A 27,153-nucleotide genomic window follows, 5' to 3' on the forward strand; every position below is an offset into this window, starting at 1 on the left:
TAAATTACTTTCTCTCATATGTCCATTTGTATTTCAATTGGCAAGCATATGACGTTTGGTTGTCTTTCTCTTTTCTGATGTTTATGTCCATTAATGATCACTGCCAAATCCATATTTCATTAGGGCTTTGTGAAATGATTACATTATCATTCTATCATTCCCCTTCATCTTAACACTAGAATGGAAAGAGTTTTCTTTCTCTATTCTTTGGTTAAGCAGGGAAGGTAGGTTAAACATTGATTCTTTCCCTTTAGTTGCTAATTTAAAAAAAATACATTTTTATTGATTTTTTACAGAGCGGAAGGGAAAGGGAAAGGGATAGAGAGTTAGAAACATCAATGAGAGAGAAACATAGATCAGCTGCCTCCTGCACACCCCCTACTGGGGACATGCCCACAACCAAGGTCCATGCCCTTGACTGGAATCGAACCTGGGACCCTTCAGTCCGCAGGCAGATGCTCTATCCACTGAGCCAAACCAGTTAGGGCTAGTTGCTAATTTTTTAAAAAAATATTTATTTTTATTGATTTCATGAAGGAAGGGAGAGGAGAGAGAGAGAAGCATCAATGATGAAAGAGAATCATTGATCAGCTGCCTCCTGCACACCCACTACTGGGGATCCAGTCCACAATACAGGAATATGCCCTAACCTGGAATGGAACCCTGACCTCCCGGGTCATAGGTTAGCACTCAACCGCTGAGCCACACTGGCTGGGCTCATTGCTAATTTTAGAGTAGTAACTTAGTTTCTACTAAGGTGACTCATGAGTGGTAGGTAGGTGTTTGTGTTTATCATTATAAAATCATGGATTATTAACATGAAATGTGTTGTGGTTATTTTTATTGGTGCTCAAATTGTGCCATTTGGCAATAGGAGACTTACATTGATTCCCGAGTCCTCTTGACACAATCACCATAGTCATTGCTGTTTCTCTTGCTTTCTCTTTTGACAAGATACTGGTCATTTTCTGTTCTAGACCTGGAACCAGCCATTTCTCCTAGGATCCTTAGTTTCTTTTAGTCTGGAAAGGTATTTGGAGACCACAATATGGGTGCTAGGATGCCTAACACCATTGGGTTAGTGATTTTACTATGTCTTTAAAGAGAATGATTTAATATACTTTTTACTTTAAAAAAAAAGAAAGAAAAAATAACTCAGAAGTATGTATATATAAGTCTAATTTATAATTACAGGGTTTTACCTTTTTTTTTTTTTTTTAAATCCTCACCCGAGGATATGTTCTTAGTGATCTTTACGAAGAGAGGAAGGGAGAGTGGGAAACATCAATTAGTTGATTCTTATATGCACCCCAGCCTTGGATCAAACCCACAACTTAGATACGTGCCCTGACCAGGAATTAAACCTGAAACCTTTTGGTGTACAGGAAACTATACCAACCAACTGAGCCACCCAGCCAGGGTTTTACTTTTTTTATTTTATTCTATAGGCCCAGTGCATGAATTTCATGCACGGGTGGGGTCCCTAGGCCTGGCCGGCAATCTGGGCCTATTGGGGCCGGGCCCATCGGGGCCTGACGGCCCCAGTGGGGTCAGGAGAGGAGGCAACGGTCACCGGCCGCAGAAGGAACAGACGCCGATGCCACTGTCCTCAGTGCCCTGCCACCGCGCAGTTCCCCGTCTCCCCTCTCCCTCTCCCCTCGCTGTTGCGCCACCACTGCGGCGGGCAGTGGGCTGATCAGGGCCTGCTGGCTGGGGGGCAGGGACGGGGCACGGGAGGTTGGCTGCCGGCCTCGAGGAGGGAGCCAGCCCTCGGCCCCCCAGGGAAAGGGGCCGTATCCGCCACCACCCACCACTGGTTCCCCGTCCTAACCCGGGGCCTGGAGAGGAGGCAATGGTCGCTGGGCTGGGCACGGAAGTAACGCACGCTGACGTGGCCATCATTGACACACCACCACCATGCAGTTCCCTGCCTCCCTCCCTCCTCCTTCCCTCGCTGCCGGGCGGCGCGCTGATCAGGGCCTGCCGGCCAGGGGGAGGTACAGGGTATGGAGGTTGCCCGCAGGCCCCGAGGAGGGAGCCAGCCCTTGGCTCCCCTGGGAAAAGGGCCACATCCGCTGCCACCCACCCCCGGTTCCCTGTCCCAGTCTGGGGCCCATCCCGGATTGGGCGATTGGGCCCTGGCGGCCAGGAGGGGGCACCGCGGGAGGTTGGTTGGCCAGGGGAAGGTTGGCTGTGGGAGTGCACTGACCACCAGGGGGCAGCTCCTGCATTGAGTGTGTGTGTGTGTGTGTCATAGCGACTGGTCATTCTGGTTGTTTGGTCATATAGATCACTTAGGCTTTTATATGTATAGGTTTATCTCACTTCTGTAGTACCAGAAGTATTGGTCCTTAACTACACTGACGTAATTATTTTCTCCAAAATATAAAAATATTAATATATTTAGTGATGTGTTCATATTTATTAAAATAAATATCAATGTAATACATAAAATATCTGTGTAAATATATATTTTATTGGTTATATGACAGTTTTGGTACAATCAGAAATTTAATTTTTGTAATGTTAATTTTTAATTCTTTTTAAATTAAAAAGTTTTTAAATTGTAGTTGACATATTAGTTTCAGGTGCACAACATAGTGATTAGACATTTATGTAACTTACAAAGTGATTACCTTATTAATTCTGTTACCCATCTGACACCACACATAGTTATTAAAATATTATTGACTATAGTCTCTATGTAGTACTTTACATCCTGATGCCTATTTTTATAAATGGCAATTTGTAATTCTTAATCCTTTCATCTTTTTTACCCAGTTGGCAACCATAACTTTGTTTTCTGTAGCTATGGGTTTGTTTCTATCTTATTTGTTGGTTTATTTTGTTTTTGGATATCTCACATAAGTGAAATCATATGGTATTTGTCTTTCTCTGACTTATTTCACTTAGTACCCTTTAGGTCCATCATGTTGTCACAGATGGCAAGATTTCAGTCTTTTTTATGACATCCTCACCAATACTTGTTTATTGATTTATTGATAATAACCATTCTGACAGGTGTGAGGTGATAACTCATTGTGATTTTAATTTGCATTTCCCTGATGATTAGTGATGGTGAGCATCTTTTCATATGTCTGTTGGCTATCTGTATGTCCTCTTTAGAGAAGTGTCTATTTAGGCTCTCTGCCCATTTTTTTAATTACATTGTTTGTTTTGGTGTTGAGTTATGTGAGTTCCTTATGTAGTTAGGATATTAACCCCTTATCAGATGTATCATTTGTGAATATCTTCTCCCATTCATTAAGTTGTCTTTTTGTTTTGTTGATGGTTTTCTTCAATGTGCAAAAACTTCTTAGTTTGACATAGTCCCATTTGTTTGTTTTGTCTTTTAAAAAATATATATTTTTTATTTTTAAAGAGAGGAAGGGGGAGCATTACCCCAATCCTTTGAGGTACTGCTTCCTAGCAAGTGTTGACAGTTTGGCTCAAATAACAGAAATTCTTAAAAATGAATGAAGGAATGAATGAATGAATGAATGAATGAATGAATGAAATAGAGGAAGGGAGAGGGGAAGAGGGTTAGAAACATTGCTGAGAGAGAAACATTGATCAGCTGCCTCCTACATGCCCCCTACTGGGTATCGAGTCCACAACTAAGGTACATGCCCTTGACTGGAATTGAACCTGGAACCCTTCAGTCTGTGGGCCGACGCTCTATCCACTGAGCCAAACCAGTTAGGGCTGTTTTTCTTTTGTTTCCCTTGCCCAAGAAGTCTTATCCAAAATAATATTACTAAGAGCAATGTCAAAGCGTTTACTGCCTGTGTTTTCATCTAGGAGTTTTATAGTTTCAGTTTTATATTTAAGTCTTTAATCCATTTTGAGTTTATTCTTTTATAAGGTGTAAGAAAGTGGTGTAGTTTCCTTCTTTTGCACATATCGGTCCAGTTTACCCAACATTTATTGAAGAGACTGTCTTTATCCCATTCTTGCCTTCTTTGTCATATATTAATTGGCCATATAGATAAGGGTTTATTTTTGGGTTCTCTATCCTGTTCCATGGGTCTGTGTGTCTGTTTTTATTCCAGTACCATGCTGTTTGATTACTATAGCCTTGTTGTAATGTAGTTTGAAATCAGATAGTATGATACTTTGTTCCTTTTCAAGATTGCTTTGAGAACAAAGACAAAGCTTTTAGGCGACTTCTTTAGACAGAAACCAAATTGTCTTGTGATCCTGTTTGACCTGGCTGTTGCCTGCTATGCCACCAGCTTCTCTTGCCAGTCTTCCCCTTGATCTCTCCACTTCAGCCATACTACTTTTCTGTCAGCACTTGAACCTGCTATGGTCGTCTTCTTTTTTATTTTATTTTATTTTATTATATTAAGGTATTATATGTGTACATATCTTACCATTGCCTCCCCACCCCACTCCCATACATGCCCTCACGCCCCAATGTTTTGCATTCGTTGGTTACTCTTATATACATGCATATAAGTCCTTCAGTTGATCTCTTATTTCCCCCACCTCTCCCTAACCTTACCGCTGTAATTTGACAGTCTGTTTGATGCTTTACTGCCTCTGTATCTATCTTTTTGTTCATCAGTTTATAATGTTTTTCATTATCCCCAAATGAGTGAGATCATGTGGTATTTTTCTTTCATTGACTGGCTTATTTCACTTAGCATAATGTTCTCTAATTCCATCCAGGTGCCTACAAATGGTAGTAATTCCTTCTTTTTTATGGCAAGCATAGTATTCCATTGTGTAGATGTACCATAGTTTTCTGATCCAGTCATCTGCTGATGGGCACTTAGGCTGTTTCCAAATCTTAGCTATTGTAAATTGTGCTGCTATGAACATAGGGGTGCATATATCCTTTCTGATTGGTGTTTCTAGTTTCTTAGGATATATTCCCAGGAGTGGGATTACTGGGTCAAATGGGAGTTCCATTTTCAGTTTTTTGAGGAAACTCCATACTGTTCTCCACAGTGGCTGCACCAGTCTGCATTCCCACCAGCAGTGCACGAGGGTTCCTTTTTCTCCTCATCCTCGCCAACACTTGTCGTTTGTTGATTTGTTGATGATAGCCATTCTGACAGGTGTGAGATGGTATCGCATTGTCGTTTTGATTTGCATCTCTCGGATAATTAGTGACTTTGAGCATGTTTTCATGTGTCTCTTGGCCTTCCTTCTGTCTTCTTTCGAAAAGATTCTATTTAGGTCTGTTGCCCATTTTTTTTATTGGATCATATATCTTCCTTTTATTAAGTTGTATAAGCTGCCTGTAGATGTTGGAGATTAAACCTTTATCAGTGATAACATTTGCAAATATGTTCTCCCATACAGTGGGGTTTCTTGTTGTTTTGTTGATGGTTTCTTTTGCTGTGCAAAAGCTTTTTATTTTGATGTAGTCCCATTTGTTTATTTTCTCTTTGGCTTCCATTGCCCTAGGGGCAGTATCACTGAAGAAGTTCTTTTGGCATATGTCTGAGATTTTGCTGCCTGTGGATTCCTCTAGTATTTTTATGCTGCTATGGTCTTCTTGCCGGAGGCTTTTGTATATACTGTTCTCTCTGCCTGAAAGGCTTTTCATAGGTAATTGATGACTCAACTTTCATATTTTGGTGCTAATATCTCCTTAGAGAAAGCCTTGTCAGGGTAATCTCTCCTTTCACTTTTCCCCATCTCTGCATCCCACTAAAGTGAAATCAGTTTCCCCAACTGTACGTTGTTAACAGTGTGTCATACCTTTTCTTTTATAGCACTTCTGTTTATAATTATGTATTAGTGTGATTATTCCAGTAACGTTTGTCTCATATTTAATCTTCACAACTACTCAGTAAATTCTATATTACTACCCTCATTTTAAACATAAGCATTCTAGGTCTGGCCTATGTGGCTCAGTTGGGCGTAGTCCTGTGCACCAAAAAGTTGCAGGTTTCATTCTCAGTCAGGGCACATGCCTGGGTTTCGGGCTTGATCCCTGGTGCGGGGCATGCAGGAGGCAGCCAATCGATTTTTGCCTCTCACATCAATGTTTCTCCTTCTCTCCCCTTTTCCCTTCCTCTCTCCCTCAAAATCAATTTAAGAATCTTAAATAAACATAAGCATTCTAAATAACCTGCCCAAGAGTACTCAGCTGTTAAGTGGGGGAACTGGTATTTGAACCCATATTCCATCTGTGAGACTCGGTATCATAAGGGCAGGTACTGTGCTTGCTTTTCCTGATTGTTGTAATCTCAACACTTGCATAGTGCCTGCAATATTTGCTGTATGGTACTAAGGACAATGTCCTTATATTTTCATTTCATATGTTTATAGTTTAAAACATAATGTCAGGCCCTAGCCAGTTTTCTTAGTGTTTAGAGCGTCGGCCCTCGGACTGAAGGGTGCTGGGTTCGATTCTGGTCAAGGGCATGTACGTTGGTTGCAGGCTCGATCCTGGCCCCAGGTCATGGTGTGTGTGGGAGGCAACCAATTGATATTTTTCTCTCTCTCTGTCTCACCCCCTCCTTTCCACTCTGTCTAAAATTCAGTGGAAAAAATACCTGCAGGTAAGGATTAACAAAAGAAAATAAATAAGCATAATGTCAGTTTAAATTTACAAACCCTGTTAAGATAACTGATAGAGTCAAGTATGGTTGTATCATTTACATATGATTAGTGTTGTGACCACCTTTTCATTTTCTCAAATTGATGTGATATGTTTCTTTTATTAGGTGTGTACAAGCTGTGAGGACAATGCAGAAGCTAATGGGTTTTGTGTAGAGTGTGTTGAATGGCTCTGTAAGACATGCATCAGAGCTCATCAAAGGGTGAAGTTCACAAAAGACCATACTGTGAGGCAGAAAGAGGAAGTATCTCCAGGTAATGAATTAGTTCTTTTAATCTCTTTTTCTCTATTCCTCCCACCATTTTTTTTTCCTTCTACGCTGACATGTTTTGATACCCTTATAAGCACTATCATGTGCTTGGAAAAAAATATTAAATGTGTTTACTAGTTGTGAAGAGAATTGGACAGAAAAGTAAGAGGTTATAAACAGACTCTTAAAAGAAATGCAATGGTTGATGAATGTGTCAAGTTTTCATCTCCATTATTAAAGAAATGCACCTAAAGATTGTGAAATATTTCTTTTTTAAATAAAATTGGTGAAGATTAAAAATACTGAGAAAACCTTATTAGTAAGCTAATAGTCAGTCTACCTGAGTAGGAGTACAAATTGATACAGTTTTTCGGAGTACCATTTAGTTATCTTACCTAATAATAGACAAACATGTCAATTGACTATACCTCCGCCACACCCACAGCCAATCAGAGTGAGTATGCAAATTAGAAGGCCAAAGATGGCAGCCGCCCAGCTGCTCCAGGCACGGAGTGGCCATGCGGGGCAGGAGGCCTGCTATGAGAGGGAGGGCAGGGGGCGAAGGCTATCTACAGGAGTGGAGTGCCACAGCGAAGACAAGACTGCAGACTCCAGAGTCTGCAGCAAAGACGAAGATGGCAGTCTGCAGCAAAGATGGCAGACTCCAGCTGGAGTCTGCAGCAAAGATGAAGACTGCAGACTTTATTAGCTGGAGTCTGCAGCGAAGCAGCGAGGACAAACTGGCCAGAGCAGGGGTGGGCAAACTTTTTGATTCGAGGGCCACAATAGGTTCTTAAACTGGACCGGAGGGCCGGAACAAAAGCATGGATGGAGTGTTTGTGTGAACTAATATAAATTCAAAGTAAAGGAGCGGAGTGGAGAGCAAGAGAACCAGATAGAACAGCCGGATCCGGCCCGCGGGCTGTAGTTTGCCCACAGCTGGGCCAGAGTCTGCAGCAAAGACAAAGAAGGCAGACTCTGGCCAGAGCGAAGGCCTCTGTTCCGGGTGCCGGTGGAAAACCGGTGCTGGAAGCCAAGGGAAGGAAGGTCTATTGCACGAATCTCTTCGTGCAACGGGCCTCTAGTGTATATATAAATTAGCATTTGGCCCAACAGTTCTATTACTAGGAATTTGTCTTATGGAAACAATGACTTACACATTTCATTTTTTTGTTTCAATACTAACACACAATATTGAAAAGTGAGAAACATTTAAATGCTCACTACTTCCATTCTTTTGATGGAATACTATCTATACATACAAAAGCCTAAGCCACCGTCCAACCGGTAGCTATGACGCGCACTGACCACCAGGGGACAGACGCTCAATGCAGGAGCTGCCGAGGGACAGCAACTTTGCAAAGTGCCCTCTCGCATTACAGGACCCCTCAGGGGATGTCAGACTGCTGGTTTCGGCCCGATCCTCGCAGGCCAGGCTGAGGGACCCCGCCTGCTGGAGGCACCCTGCTCACTCCACAGATGCCCTTTGAGCCCCGGCACTGCCCCAGGTGCAGCCGCCCGGGGAAGGACTGGGAGGTTGGCTCCAGGGTGTGTCCAGCCCATCTCACCCAGTCCTGCCCTGCCGGCCACCTTATAATTGATTTCCTTTCAATGTGCACAAATCTGTGCACCGGGCCTCTAGTCCTGTCTAATAAAGAGAGAATATGCTAATTGACCATCACCCCATCACAAAGATGGCTGTACCCACAGCTGAGGCCAAGTTCCCATAGGAGCTTTAACAAGCAATCAGCAGGGACCTGAGGCTACGCCCTCCCTCGCCCCCATGGGGCTTGACAGGGAACCTCAAGCCGCGCCCCCTGCCCTGGCGTCAGGCTGGGGGACCTGAGGCTGTGCCCCCCTGCTCTGGTGCCAGGCCAGGGGACCTGAGGCCATGCCCCCCGCCCCATGGGGCTTGACAGGGGACCTCAAGGTGCACCCCCAGTGCTGGGTTGGGGGACCTCAGGCCGTGCCCCCACCCAGCGGAGCTTGACTGGTACTCAGGCCGCGCCCCCTGCCCAGCAGGGATTGACTGGGGACCTGAGGCTGGGCCCCCCTGCTGGTGGGGCTGATGGGGGTCCTGAGGCTGTGCCTCCCTCCTGGTGCTGGGCCGGGGGACCTGAGGCTGCACCCCCCCCCCCCCCCGCCTGGCAGGGCTTGATGGGGGACCTCAGGCCATAGCCCCCACCCAGTGGGGCTTGATGGGGGACATCAAGGCATGCCCCTGCCCTGGTCTGGTCTGGGGGACCTCCGGCCATGCCCTTTGTCCTGGCGCTGGGCCAGGAGACCTGAGGCTACGCCCCCTGCCCCATGGGGCTTGACAAGGGTGGGACTTGCCGGGTCTGGATCTAGCCCAATTGGGGGGGCAGCTGGGTCTGGGTCTCACGCGATTTTGAGGCACATGTGGGTCGGCGGGGACTGCCCCAGACTCTGACAGGAGGAAGGTTTTCATATACATCTTACTAATTTTCTTTCATCTCTGACATTTGTATTATAAAAAAAGGGCAAATAGCAATATTAAATTATTTTCTCTAATTAATCCCCTTTTAATGTGCATGAATTTCGTGCATCAGGCCACTAGTATAGTTAATAAATGCATTAGTGTATTTACTAACACAGAAAGATAGCTAACATAGAGGGAAGTGGGGGAAAAAAACCCGTTTATAAGACAGTAAGTGTATTTTTTAAATTTTATAAAACAAAATACCCACTAATATGTATAGTTATATAGAAAAACATCCAAAGGAACACATACCAGGTTATTAATATTGATTATCTTTGGAGGTGAGATTATTTCTGAAATGTTTGGATTTTACTTTTAATTATTAGATAACTGGTGGTGTTTACTCTTTAATTAATCATATTTATTTGTATTCTGAATTTTTCCATTTAACATTATACTAAGTATTGCCCAATTTTATTCCTATTCTGGTTAACTGTTGTAAAGTTACATGGATGACTGTAAAATAGTGAAAACTTTATAATTATTTGTGTTGATGGGTATCCTTTGTTAGTATTTTAACAAAAGTAAAATTTCTTTTGTTTACCACATCTTTATTGTATTTTCTGAATTGCATTTTTAAAAATGTCCCCCTGTACTTGGAATAGAAAACATCAAATTGGTTCACACTCACTTACCTGGGCCATGAAGACTTTTTAATTTTATAAAGCATATTTTTAACCACATTTTTTTCTGAATTAATTGAAATTTACACATTGGAAAGTGAAGAGTTCATTTATATTTTCCTTCTGAAATGCTGAGAATACTTAACATTTTAACATATGTAAAACCTAGAAGTAGTGATGTTGTTGATGAAATTGTTTGTAGTTCTTTTATATCTCAGTAGATTTAGATTTAAATAATCTAATTATTTACTATTCGATTACGTTAATTTTCTTTTTTTGCTTCTCATTGTTTCTCCAGAAGCAGTTGGTGTGACCAGTCAGCGACCAGTGTTTTGTCCTTTTCATAAGAAGGAGCAGCTAAAGCTTTACTGTGAAACATGTGACAAACTGACATGTCGGGATTGCCAGTTATTAGAACATAAAGAGCATAGGTACCAACATCTTTCATTATATACATAGATTTGTAATATAGCTTTATGAAAGTAGAGGACTGCTGGCACCTAGCCAAATGACGATCTACAGATAATGTTTTGTTTGGCCTATGCAGGAACTAGAGGCCCGGTGCACAAATTCGTGCACTGGGAGGGGGGTGAGAGTAGGGGGGGGATCCCTCAGCACAACCTGCATCCTCTCGCAGTCCACGAGCCCTTGGGGGGTGTCTGACTGCCACAGAAGCAGGAGATGGCTCCCGCCACTGCCAATGAGTTTTCCAGCTGTGAGCCTGGCTTCTGGCTGAGCGGTTCTCCCCCTGTGGGAGTGCACTGACGACCAGGGGCAGCTCCTGCGTTGAGCGTCTGCCCCCTGGTGGTCAGTGCACGTCATAGTGACTGGCTGACTGGTTGACTGTCTTCCTCCTGGTGGTCAGTGTTCGTCATAGCGAGTGGTTGAACAGCCTTAGCATATCATTAGCATATTACGCTTTGATTGGTTGAATGGACGACTGGACACTTGGCACATTTGGCTTTTATTATATAGGATATTTCAACTTTGGCCCTATTGACATTTTAGGCCATAGATAATTCTTTGTTGTGGGGGCTGTCTGATGCTTCATGTGGTATTTAGCTGTATCTTTGACCTCTATTCACTAGATTCCAGTAGCATCCTCCCAGTTGTCACAACTAAAAATGCATGGTCCTGGGAGCAAAATCACCCTGAACTAAGAACCACTAAACTGCAGATATTGTTTTACTTATTTTATTTTTTAAATTTTTATATATTTTTATTGATTTCAGAGAGGAAGGGAAAGGGAGTGAGAGATAGAAACATCAATGATGAGAGAGAATCATTGATTGGCTGCCTTCTGCATGCCCCCTACTGGGGATCGAGCCCAAAACCCCAGGTATGTGCCCTTGATGGGGAATCGAACTGTGATCTGCTGGTTCATAGGTTGATGCTCAACCACTGAGCCATGCTGGCTGGGCTAAAGTACATTTTAGACAGAAAAAAAATGGGAGATGATGCATGGCAGAATAAGAGCAATTAAAATAAGTATTTGTGTATCTGAATAAATAGACGATATAATAAAGAGGCAATATGCAAATTAACCCTCACGCCCTCACAATATGGCTGCCTACGACTTGGCTGGCAGCGGGGGTTAGTGAGGGATGACCAAACGACTGAACAAGCAAGCTGCATGGGGCAACCAGGCCAGCAGGGAGTTAGTGAGGGGCCACCAAACAACTGAACAAGCAGGCTGCGTGGGGCAACCAGGTCGGCAGGGGGGTTAGTGAGGGATGACTAAACTACTGAACAGCAGGCTGCGGGGGGGGGCAATTAGTGGTGACCAGGCAGGCAGGTGAGCGATTAGGAGCCAGCAGTCCAGGATTGTGAGAGGGATCGGGCCTAAACTGGCAGTCGGACATCTCCCGAGGGGTCCTGGATTGAAGAGGTTGCAGGCTGGGCTGAGGGGACAATCCCCCACCCTCCATGCACAAATTTCATGCACCGGGCCTCTAGTTGACTTATAAAGCAATAAAAATATCTAGTTGGTTTGCATTGTGTGTGTTGTATATCACATAGCAGACTTGTTAGGAGGATGTGGAGTTTATGGTCTAAGGCTTATGAATAATTTAGAATGGAGGGTAAAATACACAAGTCAATATTAGATGGTAAGCCAAGATCTGTGTTTGTAATATCTGGAGCAGTCACTGAAAGAATAGTAAAAGTATTTAGCGGGGGAGAATGGAATATCCCTCTCTATATAAAAAGCCAGTGTCCCTGACGACCGTGACAACCAAACGACCGGTCACCATGAGGCACCTTTCAGTCCCTTCCCCACTGCCCCCCCCCCCAAACCCCGGCCTGTAGTCTCTGATCGCAGCATGGCAAATGGGGAACCACAGCTAATGGAGCAGCGGGGCAGAACTGGCAAGCGGGTGGAACGGGACCTCTTGTTCCCTCCCCCCAGCCTCATGCTGTGATCATGGAACCACGGGGAACTGAGGTGAGTGGCAGCAGGGTGGGACTGGTGTGCCGGGCGAAACCGTTGACCTCTTGGTCCCTCCCCCCGCCCTCAGGCTCCAATCACAGCTTGGCGAATGGGGAACCATGGGGAAACTAGGTGAGTGGCAGAGGGGCAGAGAGAGGGTGGAACAGCGACCTCTTGGTCCCTCTCCCCCGGCCCACAGGCTCCAGCGAACCGGAGCCATGCTGCGATCGGGGAACCATGGTGAACCACGGGGTGGCAGCAGGGACTGGCGAGCGGGCAGAAGATGGCCTAGGGACCCTAACTACGCACGATTTCGTGCACACTGGGCCTCTAGTAATTAATTAGTCTTAACACAGGTCAAAAAAAAAAAAAGCAACAAAGAACAGATTAAGGATTTGATCTATAAATATATTGTAATTATAATAAATGTAAAAAGATAAAACGTTCAAAATATTTTAGGCTGGATAAAAAAGAAAATAGAAAGTCTGTTATTTGTGGTTTTTTTTAATATTTAGTATATTTTATTGATTTTAGAGAAGAAGGGAGAGGGGGAGAGAAATAGAAGCATCAATGATGAGAGAGAATCATTGATTGGCTGCCTCCTGCACCACCCCCTACTGGGGATCAAGCCTGCAACCCAGGCATGTGCCCTTGGCTGGAATCGAACCTGGGACCCTTCAGTCTGCAGGCCGATGCTCTATCCATTGAGCCAAACCAGCTAGGGCCTGTTAGGTGCTTTTTATAAGAGAAACATCTTAAACCAGAGTATATAAAAAGAAGGGCAGGTAAAGATGTGCCATACAAACACTAACCAAAGGCAAGCTGGCATAACAAAATGCCTTGAGATAAAGGGGGAAACTTTATAATGATAAATAGTTTTCTTCATCTAAAAGATAAAACAATTCTAAATTTATACCCTTTAAAATATAGACAGAAAAAATAAAAAGAAAAAATATATAAAGAAAAATGACAACTTGGAACAAATATAAAGAAATCTACAGTTAGAGTGGGAAATTTAACATCTCAATAATTGACAAAACAAGCACACTAAAAATAAGGATATTTCCGTAAAATTCAAATAACAATTAGCAAATAACCTCATGGATGTTAAGAAGTACTGCGTCTAATACACATTCTTTTCAAACATAAACAGAAAAAATTTAATCATGCCAGAGCAGTCTTAAATTTTAAAGGATTAAAATCATATAAAGTCTTGTATAAACTCTGCAGTTAATCTGGAAAATAATAATAAATGAGAAAAATCTCCAAGTATTTGAAAATGAAGAAATACAGTGCATATGAAAATGAAATGTAATGATGGTATCCTGGATTAGAGGGAGAAAAAATTATAGAGGACATTAGTGAGACAAATGACATAATTGGTATATGGTCTGTAGATTAGATGGAAGTATTATCTCAATGTCAATTTTCCTATATTTAATAATTATGGGTAAACAATAGAAAATCCTTTTTAGGAAATCATACTAATTATGGAATTAAAGAGCTGTTGAGGAGGCAATATTTGAAAAACTAAGCAGTGTAAAGGTATATGTTAGAACTCGGTACTATTGCAAATTTATCTTTAAAATTATTTCCAAATCAGTTAATAAAGTGTGAAAAAAGAAATCCTGATATAGTATACTAGAAAATATTTTTATCTGAATGATAGTGAAAATATTTCTGAAATATACTGCTAAAACCATGATTAGAAAGAAATATATAATTGTATATATTAAATAGGACAAAAAAATGAATGTGCTAAACATTTACCTCAAGTTGGAATGAGTAAATTAAACCTTAAGTGGGAAAAAGGATAAAGACAAGTGCAAAAATTAATGAAAAAGTCAAAGCCAAAAATTGGATCTTTCATGAAGACTAGTAAAATTACCAAATCTTTTTATGAGTGATTAAGAAGGAGCAGGCCCACCCTGGCCGGTGTTGCTCAGTGGATAGAGCGTCGGCCTGCGGACTGAAGGGTCACGGGTTCGATTCTGGTCAAGGGCATGTACCTTGGTTGCGGGCACATCCCCAGTAGGGGGTGTGCAGGAGGCAGCTGATCGATGTTTCTCTCTCATCGATGTTTCTAACTCTGTATCCCTCTCCCTTCCTCTCTGTAAAAAGTCAATAAAATATATTTTTTTTAAAAAAGGAGCAGGCCCAAATAATAGGAGTAAGGGGGTATTTTGTAAAGGAATTAAAAAATGTTAAAAGGGTATCTGTAAAAATGGGAGATATCTGTAATACTATCAATAGTAAAATATATTAAAAAATTAAAAAGGATATCTGTCAATAGAAAATTTTTACATGAAATGGGATAATTCTTAGAAAGTACAGCTTACCAAAACTAGTACAAAATAAATAGAAAATTAGTCCTTCAATTTAATGCAAATCTATGATTTATAATTTTCCCATAAAAACTATAAATCCAGGTAAACTTCACTGATTATAAGGAATAAAAATAGAAAATTACAGAGTATTCTCACCCAGGAGATGAACCTAAAAATTATAAGCAGTTGTAAAGTATATTATTGTCTACCCACTATGCTGTACTCCTGAAACTAATACAAAATAATATTGAATGTAAACTGTAATTGAATAATTAAATTCTAAGAAATAAATTGGGAAACCAAATTCAGTAGTAGTATGATTTTTGGATAATGTAATTACAACTAAGTTGGCCTTATTAGTAACACAAAGTTTATTTAACATCTGAAAATCATCATGTAATTCATATATTTAAAGAATAAAGGAAAAATTATATAACCATCTCAGTAGAGGCAGAATACACATTAAATTAAAAATATAACCCATGATTGCCTTGGTTGGTGTGGCTCGGTTTGACCATCGTCCTGTGCACCAAAAGGTCACTGGTTCAATTCCCAGTCATGGCACATGCCCGGGTTTCGGGTTCTATCCCATCAGGGTGCATACAGAGGCAACCGATCAATGTTTCTCCCTCTTTCTTTCTTCCTCTTTCTCTAAAATCAATATAAAAACACTTAAACATATACATGCATATATATAAAAATCTTAGCAAACTAGGAATAAAAGGAAGTTTCCCAAACCTACTAATGATTATGAAAAGAACTAGTAAACATCATAAATGGAATATTGTAAGTTTTTACTTTGAGTTTAGGAAGAAGATAAAGATGACCATTTTGACCATTTCATTCAACATTACACTGTATTAGGATCCCAAACAGTGTAGTAATGAAAAAAAAGTTTAAAATAAAAATCTTGTTACCTAAGAAGGAATTTAAAGTCATTGTTTACAAATATGATTATGTACAAAGGAAACTGAATGAAATTATTATCTATGTTATCTTTTTTCCTAACTTTGACAACCCTCTTAATAATACTTAATTTAATTATACTTTCAAATTACATTATGTAAAATACTGTATTTATACATTTTATGAAAAACTTTTTAAAAAAATTTTATTGATTTTTTTACAGAGAGGAAGGGAGAGGGAAAGAGAGAAACATCGATGAGAGAGAAACATCAATCAGCTGCCTCCTGCACACCTCTTTTTTTTTTTTTTTTTCCTCCACACCTCTAACTGGGGATGTGCCCGCAACCAAGGTACATGCCCTTGACTGGAATCGAACCCAGGACCCTTGAGTCCGCAGGCCTACGCTCTATCCACTGAGCCAAACCAGTTAGGGCACATTTTATGAAAAACTTTTAATGAAAATCTTCGTATGTATCATTTACATCGTTGTCTTTCTCTGAAGATACTCTTGAGTCATCTTATTTATCAGAGGCTATCATCTTCACTTCGAAGTTAAATATTTTAAAAGGGCTTATTATTTAAAAATGATCCTCAAAATGATTATAGCATCAAACTTCCATAATTATGAAATTGTAAAATAGTTAAATCTGCCTAAATATCTGTTAATACTTTTTGGCCAAGTGAGCTCTGTAACCCTCTAAAACTGTGATGATGAATGTGTGTCTCCCAACTTTTCAAAATAATTTAAAGAGTGTCCATGAATGATATCTGTAAAGACTCCCTTTTTCTTTCTTTTTTTTTTTTTTTAAATCTTCACTCGATATTTTCTATTGATTTTTAGAGAGTGTGGAAGAGAGACAGGGAAAGACGGGGAGAGAAACACATTGATTGGTTGCCTCCTGCCAGTGTCCTGACCATGGCCCAGGCCAAGGAGGAGCTGCAACCTAGGTACCTGCCCTTGACCCGAATCAAACCTGGGACCCTTCGGTCCATAGGCCAACGCTCTATCCACTGAGCCAAACAGCCAGGGTTAGACTCCCTCTTTCTTAACGGATGATTTACACAGGAGGGGAAAACCTGCCTTATAGAGATATACAGGGTGCGGGCCCTCCCCCAATGTATACACACTCTAACAGCTGATAGCTCAATTTTGAAAATGAAATGTATTTTTATTTAACACTGCCTTTGTAATTATTCAAAGTGTGTGTATACATTTTTTTGGGCCACCTGTATTTTGTATTTTAACTGATGGTTTATATCCTTTATACTCTTATTATCTTAAATAATTTTCTATTATTTGCTTTCGGGCTTTTTCTCATTTTACACAGATTAATTCATGTGATAATTGACTTATTTACTTATTTCTTCAGATATCAATTTATAGAAGAAGCTTTTCAGAATCAGAAAGTGATCATAGATACACTGATCACCAAATTGATGGAAAAAACCAAGTACATCAAATTCACAGGAAATCAGATCCAGAACAGGTAAACTTACATTTATGGTATTATAATAAATCATCTTTATATAATGTGTTAAGTATACTCACTTTTAGAACAGACATTTTATTTAACTCACGGTGAAATAGATCTAAGTAAGCTGCCAGATGACTCAAATAACACAGGGTTGATAAGACTTCCAGAAAATTTTGGGTTTCTGGAAAGTTTGGGTTTGAAAGCATCTTTTCAGCCATGAAATTTAAAACTATTTTGATGATACACTGCATTTATAGCATCTCACTTTAAAGTTATTAATCATTATCAATGTTTTTCAATTTTAAAGAAATACCAGGATTTTAAAGATAAAATCAACTGTTTTTGCTAGTGTAAAATATTTTAACACTTGATTATATACATAAACGCTATTTTAAGTATTGCTAAACTTTGAGATGCCCCCTCTGGGCTGTCATCTTAACTGCAATGAATTGGAGACATTAGGACCAGGAGACAGGGATTGTTAACACTGTTTCACACACCTTTTATTCCTTGTCAGGTACAATACTTACACAGTTTCTACATATTATCTATTATGTTTTTGTCTTCCAACTATCCAAGTCTCCTGTCTCACAATTCAGTGATTGGTGGAGGAAACCACTGGCCTCTGTGGGAAAGAGGGAGTTTGTCTGGCTCCCTTTTTTTATCCCATTTGGGGCACACACTTTTTTTTTTTTTAATATATTTTATTGATATTTCACAGAGAGGAAGGGAGAGGGATAGAGTGCTAGAAACATCGATGAGAGAGAAACATCGATCAGCTGCCTCCTGCACACCTCCCACTGGGGATGTGCCCGCAACCAAGGTACATGCCCTTGACCGGAATCGAACCCGGGACCTTTCAGTCCGCAGGCCGACGCTCTATCCACTGAGCCAAACCGGTTTCGGCGGGGCACACACATTTTGCAACCTTTACAACACCGATGAAATTCTATATCCCCTTTCTTTTAACGTGTCTGCCTAAACAGATCAAGAAATGCTTATTAGAAAGAGCCTGGATAAGAGAGGCCTCACAGGGGATTTGAGTGCTATTCTCAGAGAAAATTTTGTAACACTTTTGTGGTTCATCTTCCATAAGAGCAATCATAAACTGTTATTCTTATAAATTTTGGAACATGAATAGGGTTGGGCATTTGGGAATTTTTTTCAAGGAATTCCTTGGTTTACTTGATTTGAAAAAAAAATCCTTAAATATGTTAACTTTTCTTGGTGTCCCATTATTAATAGTACAGCTAGTCATTATATACTAGAGGCCCGGTGCACGAAATTCGTGCACGGGGGGGGGGGGGGGAGGGGGAGGCGGGTCGGTTTTCCCTCAGCCCAGCCTGCACCCTCTCCAATCTGGGATCCCTCTCACAATCCAGGACCGCTGGCTCCCAACTGTTCACCTGCCTGCCTTCCTGATTGCCCCTAATGGCTTCTGCCTGCCAGCCTGATCAACCCCTAACCACTCCCCTGCCAGCCTGATTGATGCCTAACTGCTCCCCTGCCAGCCTGTTTGCCCCTAACTGCCCTCCCCTGCAGGCCTGGTCCCCCCCAACTGTTCTCCCCTGCAGTCCTGGGTACCCCCCCAACTGCCCTTCCCTACAGGCCCGGTTGCCCCCAACTTCCCTCCTCTGCCGGCCTGGTCACCCCTAACAGCCCTCCCCTGCAGGCTTGATCCCTCCAACTGCCCTCCCTTGCTGGCCTGGTCCCTCCCAACTGCCCTTCCCTGCTGGCCATTTGTGGTGGCCATCTTGTGTTCACATGGGGGCAGCCATCTTGTGTGTTGGAGTGATGGTCAATTGGCATATTACTCTTTTATTAGATAGGATTGTGGTAATAACACTTTTAGTGTGTGTCTTTCAGTTTTTATTTTGATTTGCTCTCATTTTACCTTTCTCTTTCACGTAACTATAGCTAACCACAAACTATTTCCCTTACCATATTTTAATCATAATACTGTACTTTTCCAAGTAGAGTAATTGGTGAATTGGTGTGTTTAAAATATTTTGTAACTGAATAATTGAAAACTTGTAATTAATATTTATAGAATAAGAGATAATGATAGTCAAATTTCTACCATCTGGTGGCAGATGGTAGCAATTGTTAGATTACTAATTTTATGTGAAAGATCCACCCTTGGTGAAATTTACCCTTTTGACTTTTTTCTTATTCTTTCACAATGTATACAGTATTTCACTTTTTTTAAATTGATACATGGATGTCCATTTGCTCCAACTCCATTTGTTGACAAAACTATTCTGTTGCTACTGAATTTCCTTGGCACTTTTGTAGAATATCAGTTGACTGGATATGTGTGAGGATTTCTGGACTCTGTTCTGTCCATTGTGTTTTTCTTTTCTTTTTTTTGCCAATACCCCACTTCTTCATGACTGTAGCTTTTTAAACAATGTCTTAAAATTAGTGTGAATTATCCAAATTTGGTGGGCTTTTATTTTTTTAGTATTTTGGTTTTTGAATTGTAAAAATTAAAGCATCTTTGGATTAGGTGTTAATTGCTTCTATCTTTATTGCCTACCTGATTATAGAAGGATTAAATATACTAGACTGACTTACTTGACCATTCATTTTCATACATGTGCAAACATGGTACTGATTGTCCCTTTTTTATCCTGTCCTACAATCATGAGGATTTATATTAGTTTTTTTGAACTCTAGCCAATATTGATGTCAAATAATTATCTTGAAGAATTCAACAGAGAATAAAATCTCTGCCTTTTTATTCAAGAGATTTGGAGGGTAACTATGGGAGAAACAGAAGAAAAGAAGCTTTTTATTTCTCTTATAATATTCAGTGAGTGCCTCATTATCCTTTTCTGCTTTTGTAAGATATTCTGGTGTAAGGCTATGTATTTTCTTTATGTCCTCGATCTCTATGAAAACATCATTTCCATTTTTTCTAATCAAAGGTAAAAACATATTTGGTGGTTGACTAAACATAAAGTAGTTATTTGGCTGCTTATTTAAAGACAAATGTGTTATTAAAAGTAACAAACTATTGTCTTTTTGCTTGTATTCAGGTATAATGAGTACTGTAGTAGTTCACATGACTAAATAAAAGTGACACATTTACCCTTTCCTACTTCTTAGTTGCAGTGAATAAAATAGAACTCTTCCAGATTCATGGTTTTCTTTATCATCCTTTTAGGCTGAGTATTGATTTTCCTGGGTGTTATCATAATCTTTCCAGAACATATTTTCTTAAAATGTTTTTTATGCATTTTGATTTTAAGGTTGAATTAAATGACTATGTCTTTCAGAAGAATAGTATTTCTGCTGTATTATTTTCAAGAAATTCAATTTAAACTGAAGCATCCTAGAAATAGCTGAGCTTTTAAGTGCTGAAAACATTTTGGTCTAATTTAGACTTTAAAAAATCAATTTTAAATATTGTAAAACAATTTTCCTGTCTTATATTCCCCACCTTTTCATTTAATTTTCAGGATAATTGAAGTAAATCAAAATCAAAAGCAAGTGGAACAAGATATTAAAGTTGCTATATTTACATTGATGGTAGAAATAAATAAAAAAGGAAAAGCTCTGCTGCATCAGCTTGAGGTAAGTTACTGTTAATGCAGCATACTAGTATGTTGTAGTGATTTAATAGAATTTCATATGTATTTGCGAATTTGAAATCATAGCTTTTTTTATATAATTGTTTTATGATTCAATAGTATTTCTAATCTATTCCCATGTTTTCCTTTGCCAGGCTCTGCATTGTTAAGCTGATGATTTATGGCTTTATAAAACAGTAGGAATGTCTTTTTTTTTTTTTAAGTCAATCTTTATAGTACTGTAGCTTGAAAAATTAGAGTGAATCTACATTAAGAAAATTTAACTGAGGGCAGATATGAATGGGTGCTGTTATTTAATAGCATATATGCGGTTGATGCCCATATATGCTATATGGGATTTCCAGAATTTGGACTATTTATGGAAATGATAGAAAATACATTTATTTTGGTATATCCAGTAATAATTTTTTAAACCAAATTATATCATGATGTTAGTTTTGTTTGCTTTTTTGTTAATCTTCACCTGAGGATATTTTTTCCATTGATTTTTAGAGAGAGTAGAGGGGAGGGAAAGAGAGAGAGAGAGAAACATTGATGTGAGAGAGAGACATCGATTGGTTGCTTCCTGCACAAGGCCCGACCTGGGCAGAGATCGAACCTGCAACCCAGGTACATGCCCTTGACCAGGACCCTTTGGTGTGCGGTCCAGTGCTCTAACCACTGCACACACAGGCCAGAGTTATCATGATTTTTTTATAGAGTATAATTATTTATCCAGTTGATTTCCAAATAAAATAATTCTGAACAAAAGAATTTAAGCATTTTTGAGCTTTCGACATGCCCTATAAGGCAAATGTAGATAACGGAATTATTAGAAACTTTCGTGTGAAGTATTAAAGAAAAAAACTCAAGGGACTAAATTTGAAGATCTAATTGGCTATATTAAACAATTCATGAATCCAGCAGCGTCCCACCGCATCTAGCAAGTAGGTTGGTACTCCCACTAGGAATGTCTTAATTCTTCTTATTTGTTTACTTCACAGTGTCAAACATAATGCCTTGCTTGCAGGAGAAACTCTGTAAATGTTGAAGAGATGAATCATTTTAGAGATTCATTGAAGTGACAATTTTGCATCACCAAAGGGGTGGAGTGCAATTGAACAAAATTTTTGGAAAGATACATTAAGTTAGCTATGTTTAGTTCTCAACTATATACATTTAACCTTATGAGATAATTAGTTAAAAGGAGGTGCCTCCTGCCCTTAACATTTTATAGTGTTAATTGCCAAAGCCAATACCTTGAGAGAAATGCCTAGGACATTTTGGATAGTTTTTCCTACTGCAGATAAGAGAAATATTACTATCTTCATCAGCTGTTTTATGTTCCTTAAGGTCAAGATCCAAATTCACTGCTTGAATAATACAGAGGTTACAGCTTCCACATGGTATATTAACATATTAATTGCATGATATTTTAGAATTCTCTTAGTATATTGATGCAGAAGGAATTCATAGTAAAGAAGCAATTTAGAATGAGAAAAGAGTAAAAGAATTGTCATGTTTGAAGTTTAGAAAAAAACTCCTAGAAATAATTTAGTTCAGCATCTTTTTGTTGTTGTTGTTAATCCTCACCCGAGGATACTTTTCCATTGCACGTACCCTGACCAGAGCTGGGGGATCAAGTCTGCAACTGAGGTACATGTCCTTGACCCTTCAATCCTCAGGCCTACGGCAAAGGCCAACATCTTTATTTTATAGTTGACAAAATTATATGGTCTTGGTTAGAAAGTTTTGTCCCCTGCAAAGCAAGGCCACTACCATGGTTTAGCAACCATACTGGAAACAAAGACTAAAATAATTCCTTGTTCTTTTATAATCAAATACTTATTTAGTGAAGAATTATTTTGTCCAGGAAGAATCAGACCTTATTTACAGTAACTTTTTTCAAGTTTCTCTGTTTCTGTTTTAATAGCTGCATTTAAACAATTTAAAATGTTTTCAAAGCTCTGCTTAAAATAAAAAGTGACTTCAAATTGCTTTGTCAGAGATCAGTAGTGGCTGTGGTTATTTCCAAACTTCACTGTAAATCAAAGTTACTTGCAGATTAAAAAAATAAGAAAAATGTAGGAACAAAATATGACCAAATTCCCAATCTCTAGGAATGAACTTAGTCATCAGTATTATTTTTAATCAACGTTATTACCTTACAGTTTTTATAGAACTATTTAAAAATGTTTTTATTGATTTTAGAGAGAGGAGAAGAGAGAGAGAGAGAGAGAGGAGAGAGAGAAACATCGATGGGAGAGAAACATCTATCGGCTGCCTCCTGCCTGCCCTCTACTAGGTATCAAGCCCGCAACCTGGGCATGTGCCCTGACCAGGAATCAAACCAGTGTCCTATTGCTTCATGGGTTGATGCTCAACCACTGAGCCACCCTGGCCAGGCTAAAGCACCTTTTAAATATGCCTCTAGTCCTCATACCCATTCTTCTGGTATGTTTTTATCTAAGAATCAAGAGAAATCAGCCCAAATCGTTGTTACTATGGAATATCAAGAAACTAGACCTTCTGATTCTCAATTTGCAACCTAATTAAAAATACAGAATTTCTATTCTTTCTAGAATGTCTCCAAAGAAACAGTTTTCACAGAGGTCAGAAATAATGTAATAAGTTATCTCTGAACTTTAAATTAGATATGATAAAGCCATTAACAGTCACTGCAGTTTTTCCCTTAATTCAATTTAGCACATGTTTTTTTTTTCAACATTTGAAATTGACTATGGCTGGGATCTAGGTTCTTTTTTTATTGAGACTATAAGTCCATACTGGAGCATAGCAGTTTTACTTTAAACTTTTTTTCTTAAGCCAGTAGAAAGCCCTATTTTCTTTCTCTTTCCTTGCCAGGTAAAGGAGATTTTTGGATAGAGACCTTTAAAATAACCCAAGTTCAGTGCTCTTCATTTTTTATTCACCTTTGTTCTTCCTTGTATACTTCCCTTAGAGAAAGGTAAATCCCTCAGAGAGAGATTCTTTGTACTGCTTTTCTGTAGCTTTTCTGAGAGTGCATTGGCACATTAGTCACTATATCAATGGGTTCCCATGTAACTCTCATTAGACAAAAATAATGTTATAGCTTTTTTACCACATGCAAAGCATACATGTTATCTGCCATATGGTTGCAATGAGGACTAGAATGCCTAAAAGGTGAAATCATGTGATTGAATAAATTATGTGATCTGGTAACTTGACTAGATTGCTGGAAAGGTTACATTTATTTTATTTGTGGGTATTGAATTTAACAGGCATTTACTGTATTATAGCTAATCTACAGCTTTTGTTCCTATTGGATATTGGAAGATAACATGAACAAAAACCTAAGTCCCAGAATATATAAAACCAGACTGAGGGTGGAGGTTAGGGGCCGTGGAGGCCCATGGTGGTGGTGGTAGTGGTAGTGGTAGTGGTGGCTATAAGGAGCATTTGGAACACATTGTTTTGCTGCATTAAGACTAAGCCTTTGTACTAAGTGGGAAAAAGCAACACTAAGAGGATTTTCAGTTTTTTAAAGGTGATGGTTATTCTAATATGTTAATCTGAAAATGACTATTAAAATATTTTACAGACAGAACTAATTTTGAAATTATTTTCTTCTTTTTAGAGCCTGGCAAAGGACCATCGCATAAAACTTATGCAACAACAACAGGAAGTGGCTGGACTTTCTAAACAGTTGGAACATGTCATGCATTTTTCTAAATGGGCAGTTTCCAGTGGCAGCAGTACAGCACTACTTTATAGCAAGCGACTGGTAAGATAGACCAAGTGTGGCATTTAATATTCCATCAAAATATAAAGAGAGCCCTGGCTGGTGTGTCTCAGTTGGTTGGGCATTGTCCTGTGCATTAAAAGGTTGCAGGGTTGATTCCCAGTTAGGGCACATGCCTGGGTTGCGGGCTTGTGTTAACCTACTTCATCCCTGTGTACAGTAAACCCTTAATTTAACGGACTTCGGATTTAACTGACAAAACTTCTATATGTCATATGTGAAAATTAACACCCTGTTAATTTTAAAATGCTTTTTAACCAAGACTTGCATATAATTAAATTAACAGGGTTTTGTTTTTTTTAATTCACTGTTATTTTTAACAAATTCTACCAAACAGGCCATATGTTGGGAAAAAAAACAGTGTAGTAATTTTGCCGACATAAATAACTACATAAAATATCTACAACTCTGGTCTACATATTTAAATCCAAGAGTCACCGCTTGTAAACAGTGTTTGGTGAATGATAAGCATATGATCACACCGCATCTTCTGTGCATGGTAATTGGTTCTGTTGTTAACATGGCATGACTTTCTGCAGCAGTTTTAACGTGTTCTGATGTGTGCTAAGCCATGCCCCAGTCCTGTGCATTTGTTTACTCTCGGTGACTAGTGAATGTGTGCATTTACTAGACCTATTCAGTATAAATTTAAAATTACAGTAATACATATAGAAAACTTTTCTATGAAATTAAGCTTTTCATACATGCTTAATTTTAATTACACAAACGTGTCTACATAAGTAGAAACAGGTAAACTAGTTTGTCACTTTTTTTATACATGCATTCAGAAAACCTACTTTATTCTATAATGGACTTTCAGCTTTAATACTAGTAGACACCTCCTTGCCTGAATTAGTCTGTTACAGCCAGGTGTTACTGTATTGGATTTTTTTAAATACTATTTTAGCTGATAGAGAAGCATAAGTCCTTCATGCATTTCCTGATGGGCGTGAGCACTATCATCGTGTTCATGTTCACAGATTAGAAGCACCAGGTCATCTATTTGGGGTTGGGTTGTGGGTAATGAATGTAAAGCCTTCACTTCACCGCCCCACCCCCCCCAAAGGTTTTGTTTGGTGGAAGAGGGGCACCTCAAGGGCCCCATTGGGGACAGTGCCAGCTATTGTCTCTCCCAAGTGGCTGGACTCATAAATTCACTTGTCTACCACTAGGCTCAGACTATCCAGAAGAAAATCAGTCTAGGGAAAACAACATAATTGTCCCTTTGCCCCATGTTGTTCTCTCTTTCTCCTGTTTCTCTTTGGCCTTGTGGTCATTTTTCTAGCCTTTCCTCCCAGCCTCCATCTCCTATTTAGAGAGTTATTTGTAACCCCAAGTTGATAAATCTATTGATTGCAAGAGTAGATAGGTAGGTAGGTAGGTAGATAGATTGATCTGTAAAACTACCATGTCACTCCTATATTGTTCTTTTCTAAGTTTTCTCTGTCTTAGTAGCAAATGAACTTAATACCAATAATAGTACATTTTCCTGATTGCCTATCGTGTGCCAGGGACTAATTTTAATACTAGTGTAAATATCCATGTAATATTTCCTTAAACTTTTATACCTTTCCATTCTCATTCTGTGGGTGATGAAACTTCGGGTACAGAGTTAAGTTTAACCTGCCTAAGGTCACACAACTGAGCCCAGAGGCTGTGTTTCTCTTGTTCTACATTGTTTATTCTGTCAGCAGTATATGGTGCTGAATATTTCAACCCATTTACTAGAGAAAAGTGGCTTTATGATTTGATGAACTATTTTGACAGTACTCTTGAATCTTGATACTGAAAATATGATGATTGCGTAGTAACCACCTAAAGATTCTGGTTCAGTGGATCTGGAGTGGAGCCAGGTTTTGTATTTTTAACAAGTTCCCATGTGATGCAGATACTATTTTCTGTGGACCGGGACTTAGTATTAAGGATATAGGACACATTTAGTCATTGGAGGTAAAACCATATAAACGTTCTTAAAAATTCCTGCTTTCTTTTCATTTTATTAAAGATTCCACATAAATGTATACTTTGTAATCAGATTATGATATCCAGATCAGTTTTCTGTTCAGCTATTCCATTTTTTGGAATCAAGTGGCAGAAATTTCTAATGACCATCCTATCTAATAAAAGAGTAATATGCAAATTAACAATCACTCTGCTACACCCACCAGCCACGCCTACCAGCCAATCAGGAGCGAATATGCAAATAAACCCAACCAAGATGGTTACGGCCACAGGGAGAAAGAGGGAGGCTTGGGTTTCCCCAGCAATGGAGGAAGTCAAGCTTTCCACCTGCCTTTGCCGGCCTAGGCCTCCACTCAAGGCTACAAAGTTTCAATGATAGAAAATACATAAATCCAAACAGAAATGGCGGCAGCCACGGAACTGGAAAGAGCAGGAGGCTAGGGTTGCCCCCGAAGATGGAGGAAGCCAAGCTTTCCGCACACCCTGGCTGGCCCAGGCCTCGCTTAAGGCTACAAAGTTTCAATTATAGAAGATACATAAATCCCAAGAGAAATGGCTGCCGCCACAGAGCAAGCAGAAGGCTTGGCTCCACTCCAGGCTACAAAGTTTCAATTGTAGAAGATAAATACACCCCAGATACCAGGGCCTCTGCTTGGGTCACCAGGGGGCGTGGCCGGCTTGCAAACCACCACAGGCCCCTCGCCCAGGCCGCCCCATGCCCCAAAGGACCCCCCCACGCCCCA

General features: G+C 39.7%; 1 protein-coding gene across 2 annotated transcripts in view; it reads left to right on the forward strand.

The window, feature by feature from the left end:
- The window catches only part of TRIM24 (tripartite motif containing 24), a 110,067-nt gene that overhangs the window by 39,715 nt on the left and 43,199 nt on the right, over positions 1 to 27,153 (forward strand). For both annotated transcript variants that reach the window (XM_080664852.1, XM_080664853.1), the window contains exons 3-7: positions 6,687 to 6,834; positions 10,252 to 10,384; positions 16,985 to 17,101; positions 20,554 to 20,668; positions 24,284 to 24,430. In XM_080664852.1, the coding sequence (XP_080520978.1) occupies positions 6,687 to 6,834; positions 10,252 to 10,384; positions 16,985 to 17,101; positions 20,554 to 20,668; positions 24,284 to 24,430 (660 nt within the window). The remainder of the gene's footprint in view (positions 1 to 6,686; positions 6,835 to 10,251; positions 10,385 to 16,984; positions 17,102 to 20,553; positions 20,669 to 24,283; positions 24,431 to 27,153) is intronic.

The sequence above is a fragment of the Plecotus auritus genome (genome assembly GCF_963455305.1).
Source record: "Plecotus auritus genome assembly, chromosome: 4".
Lineage (NCBI taxonomy): Eukaryota > Metazoa > Chordata > Mammalia > Chiroptera > Vespertilionidae > Plecotus > Plecotus auritus.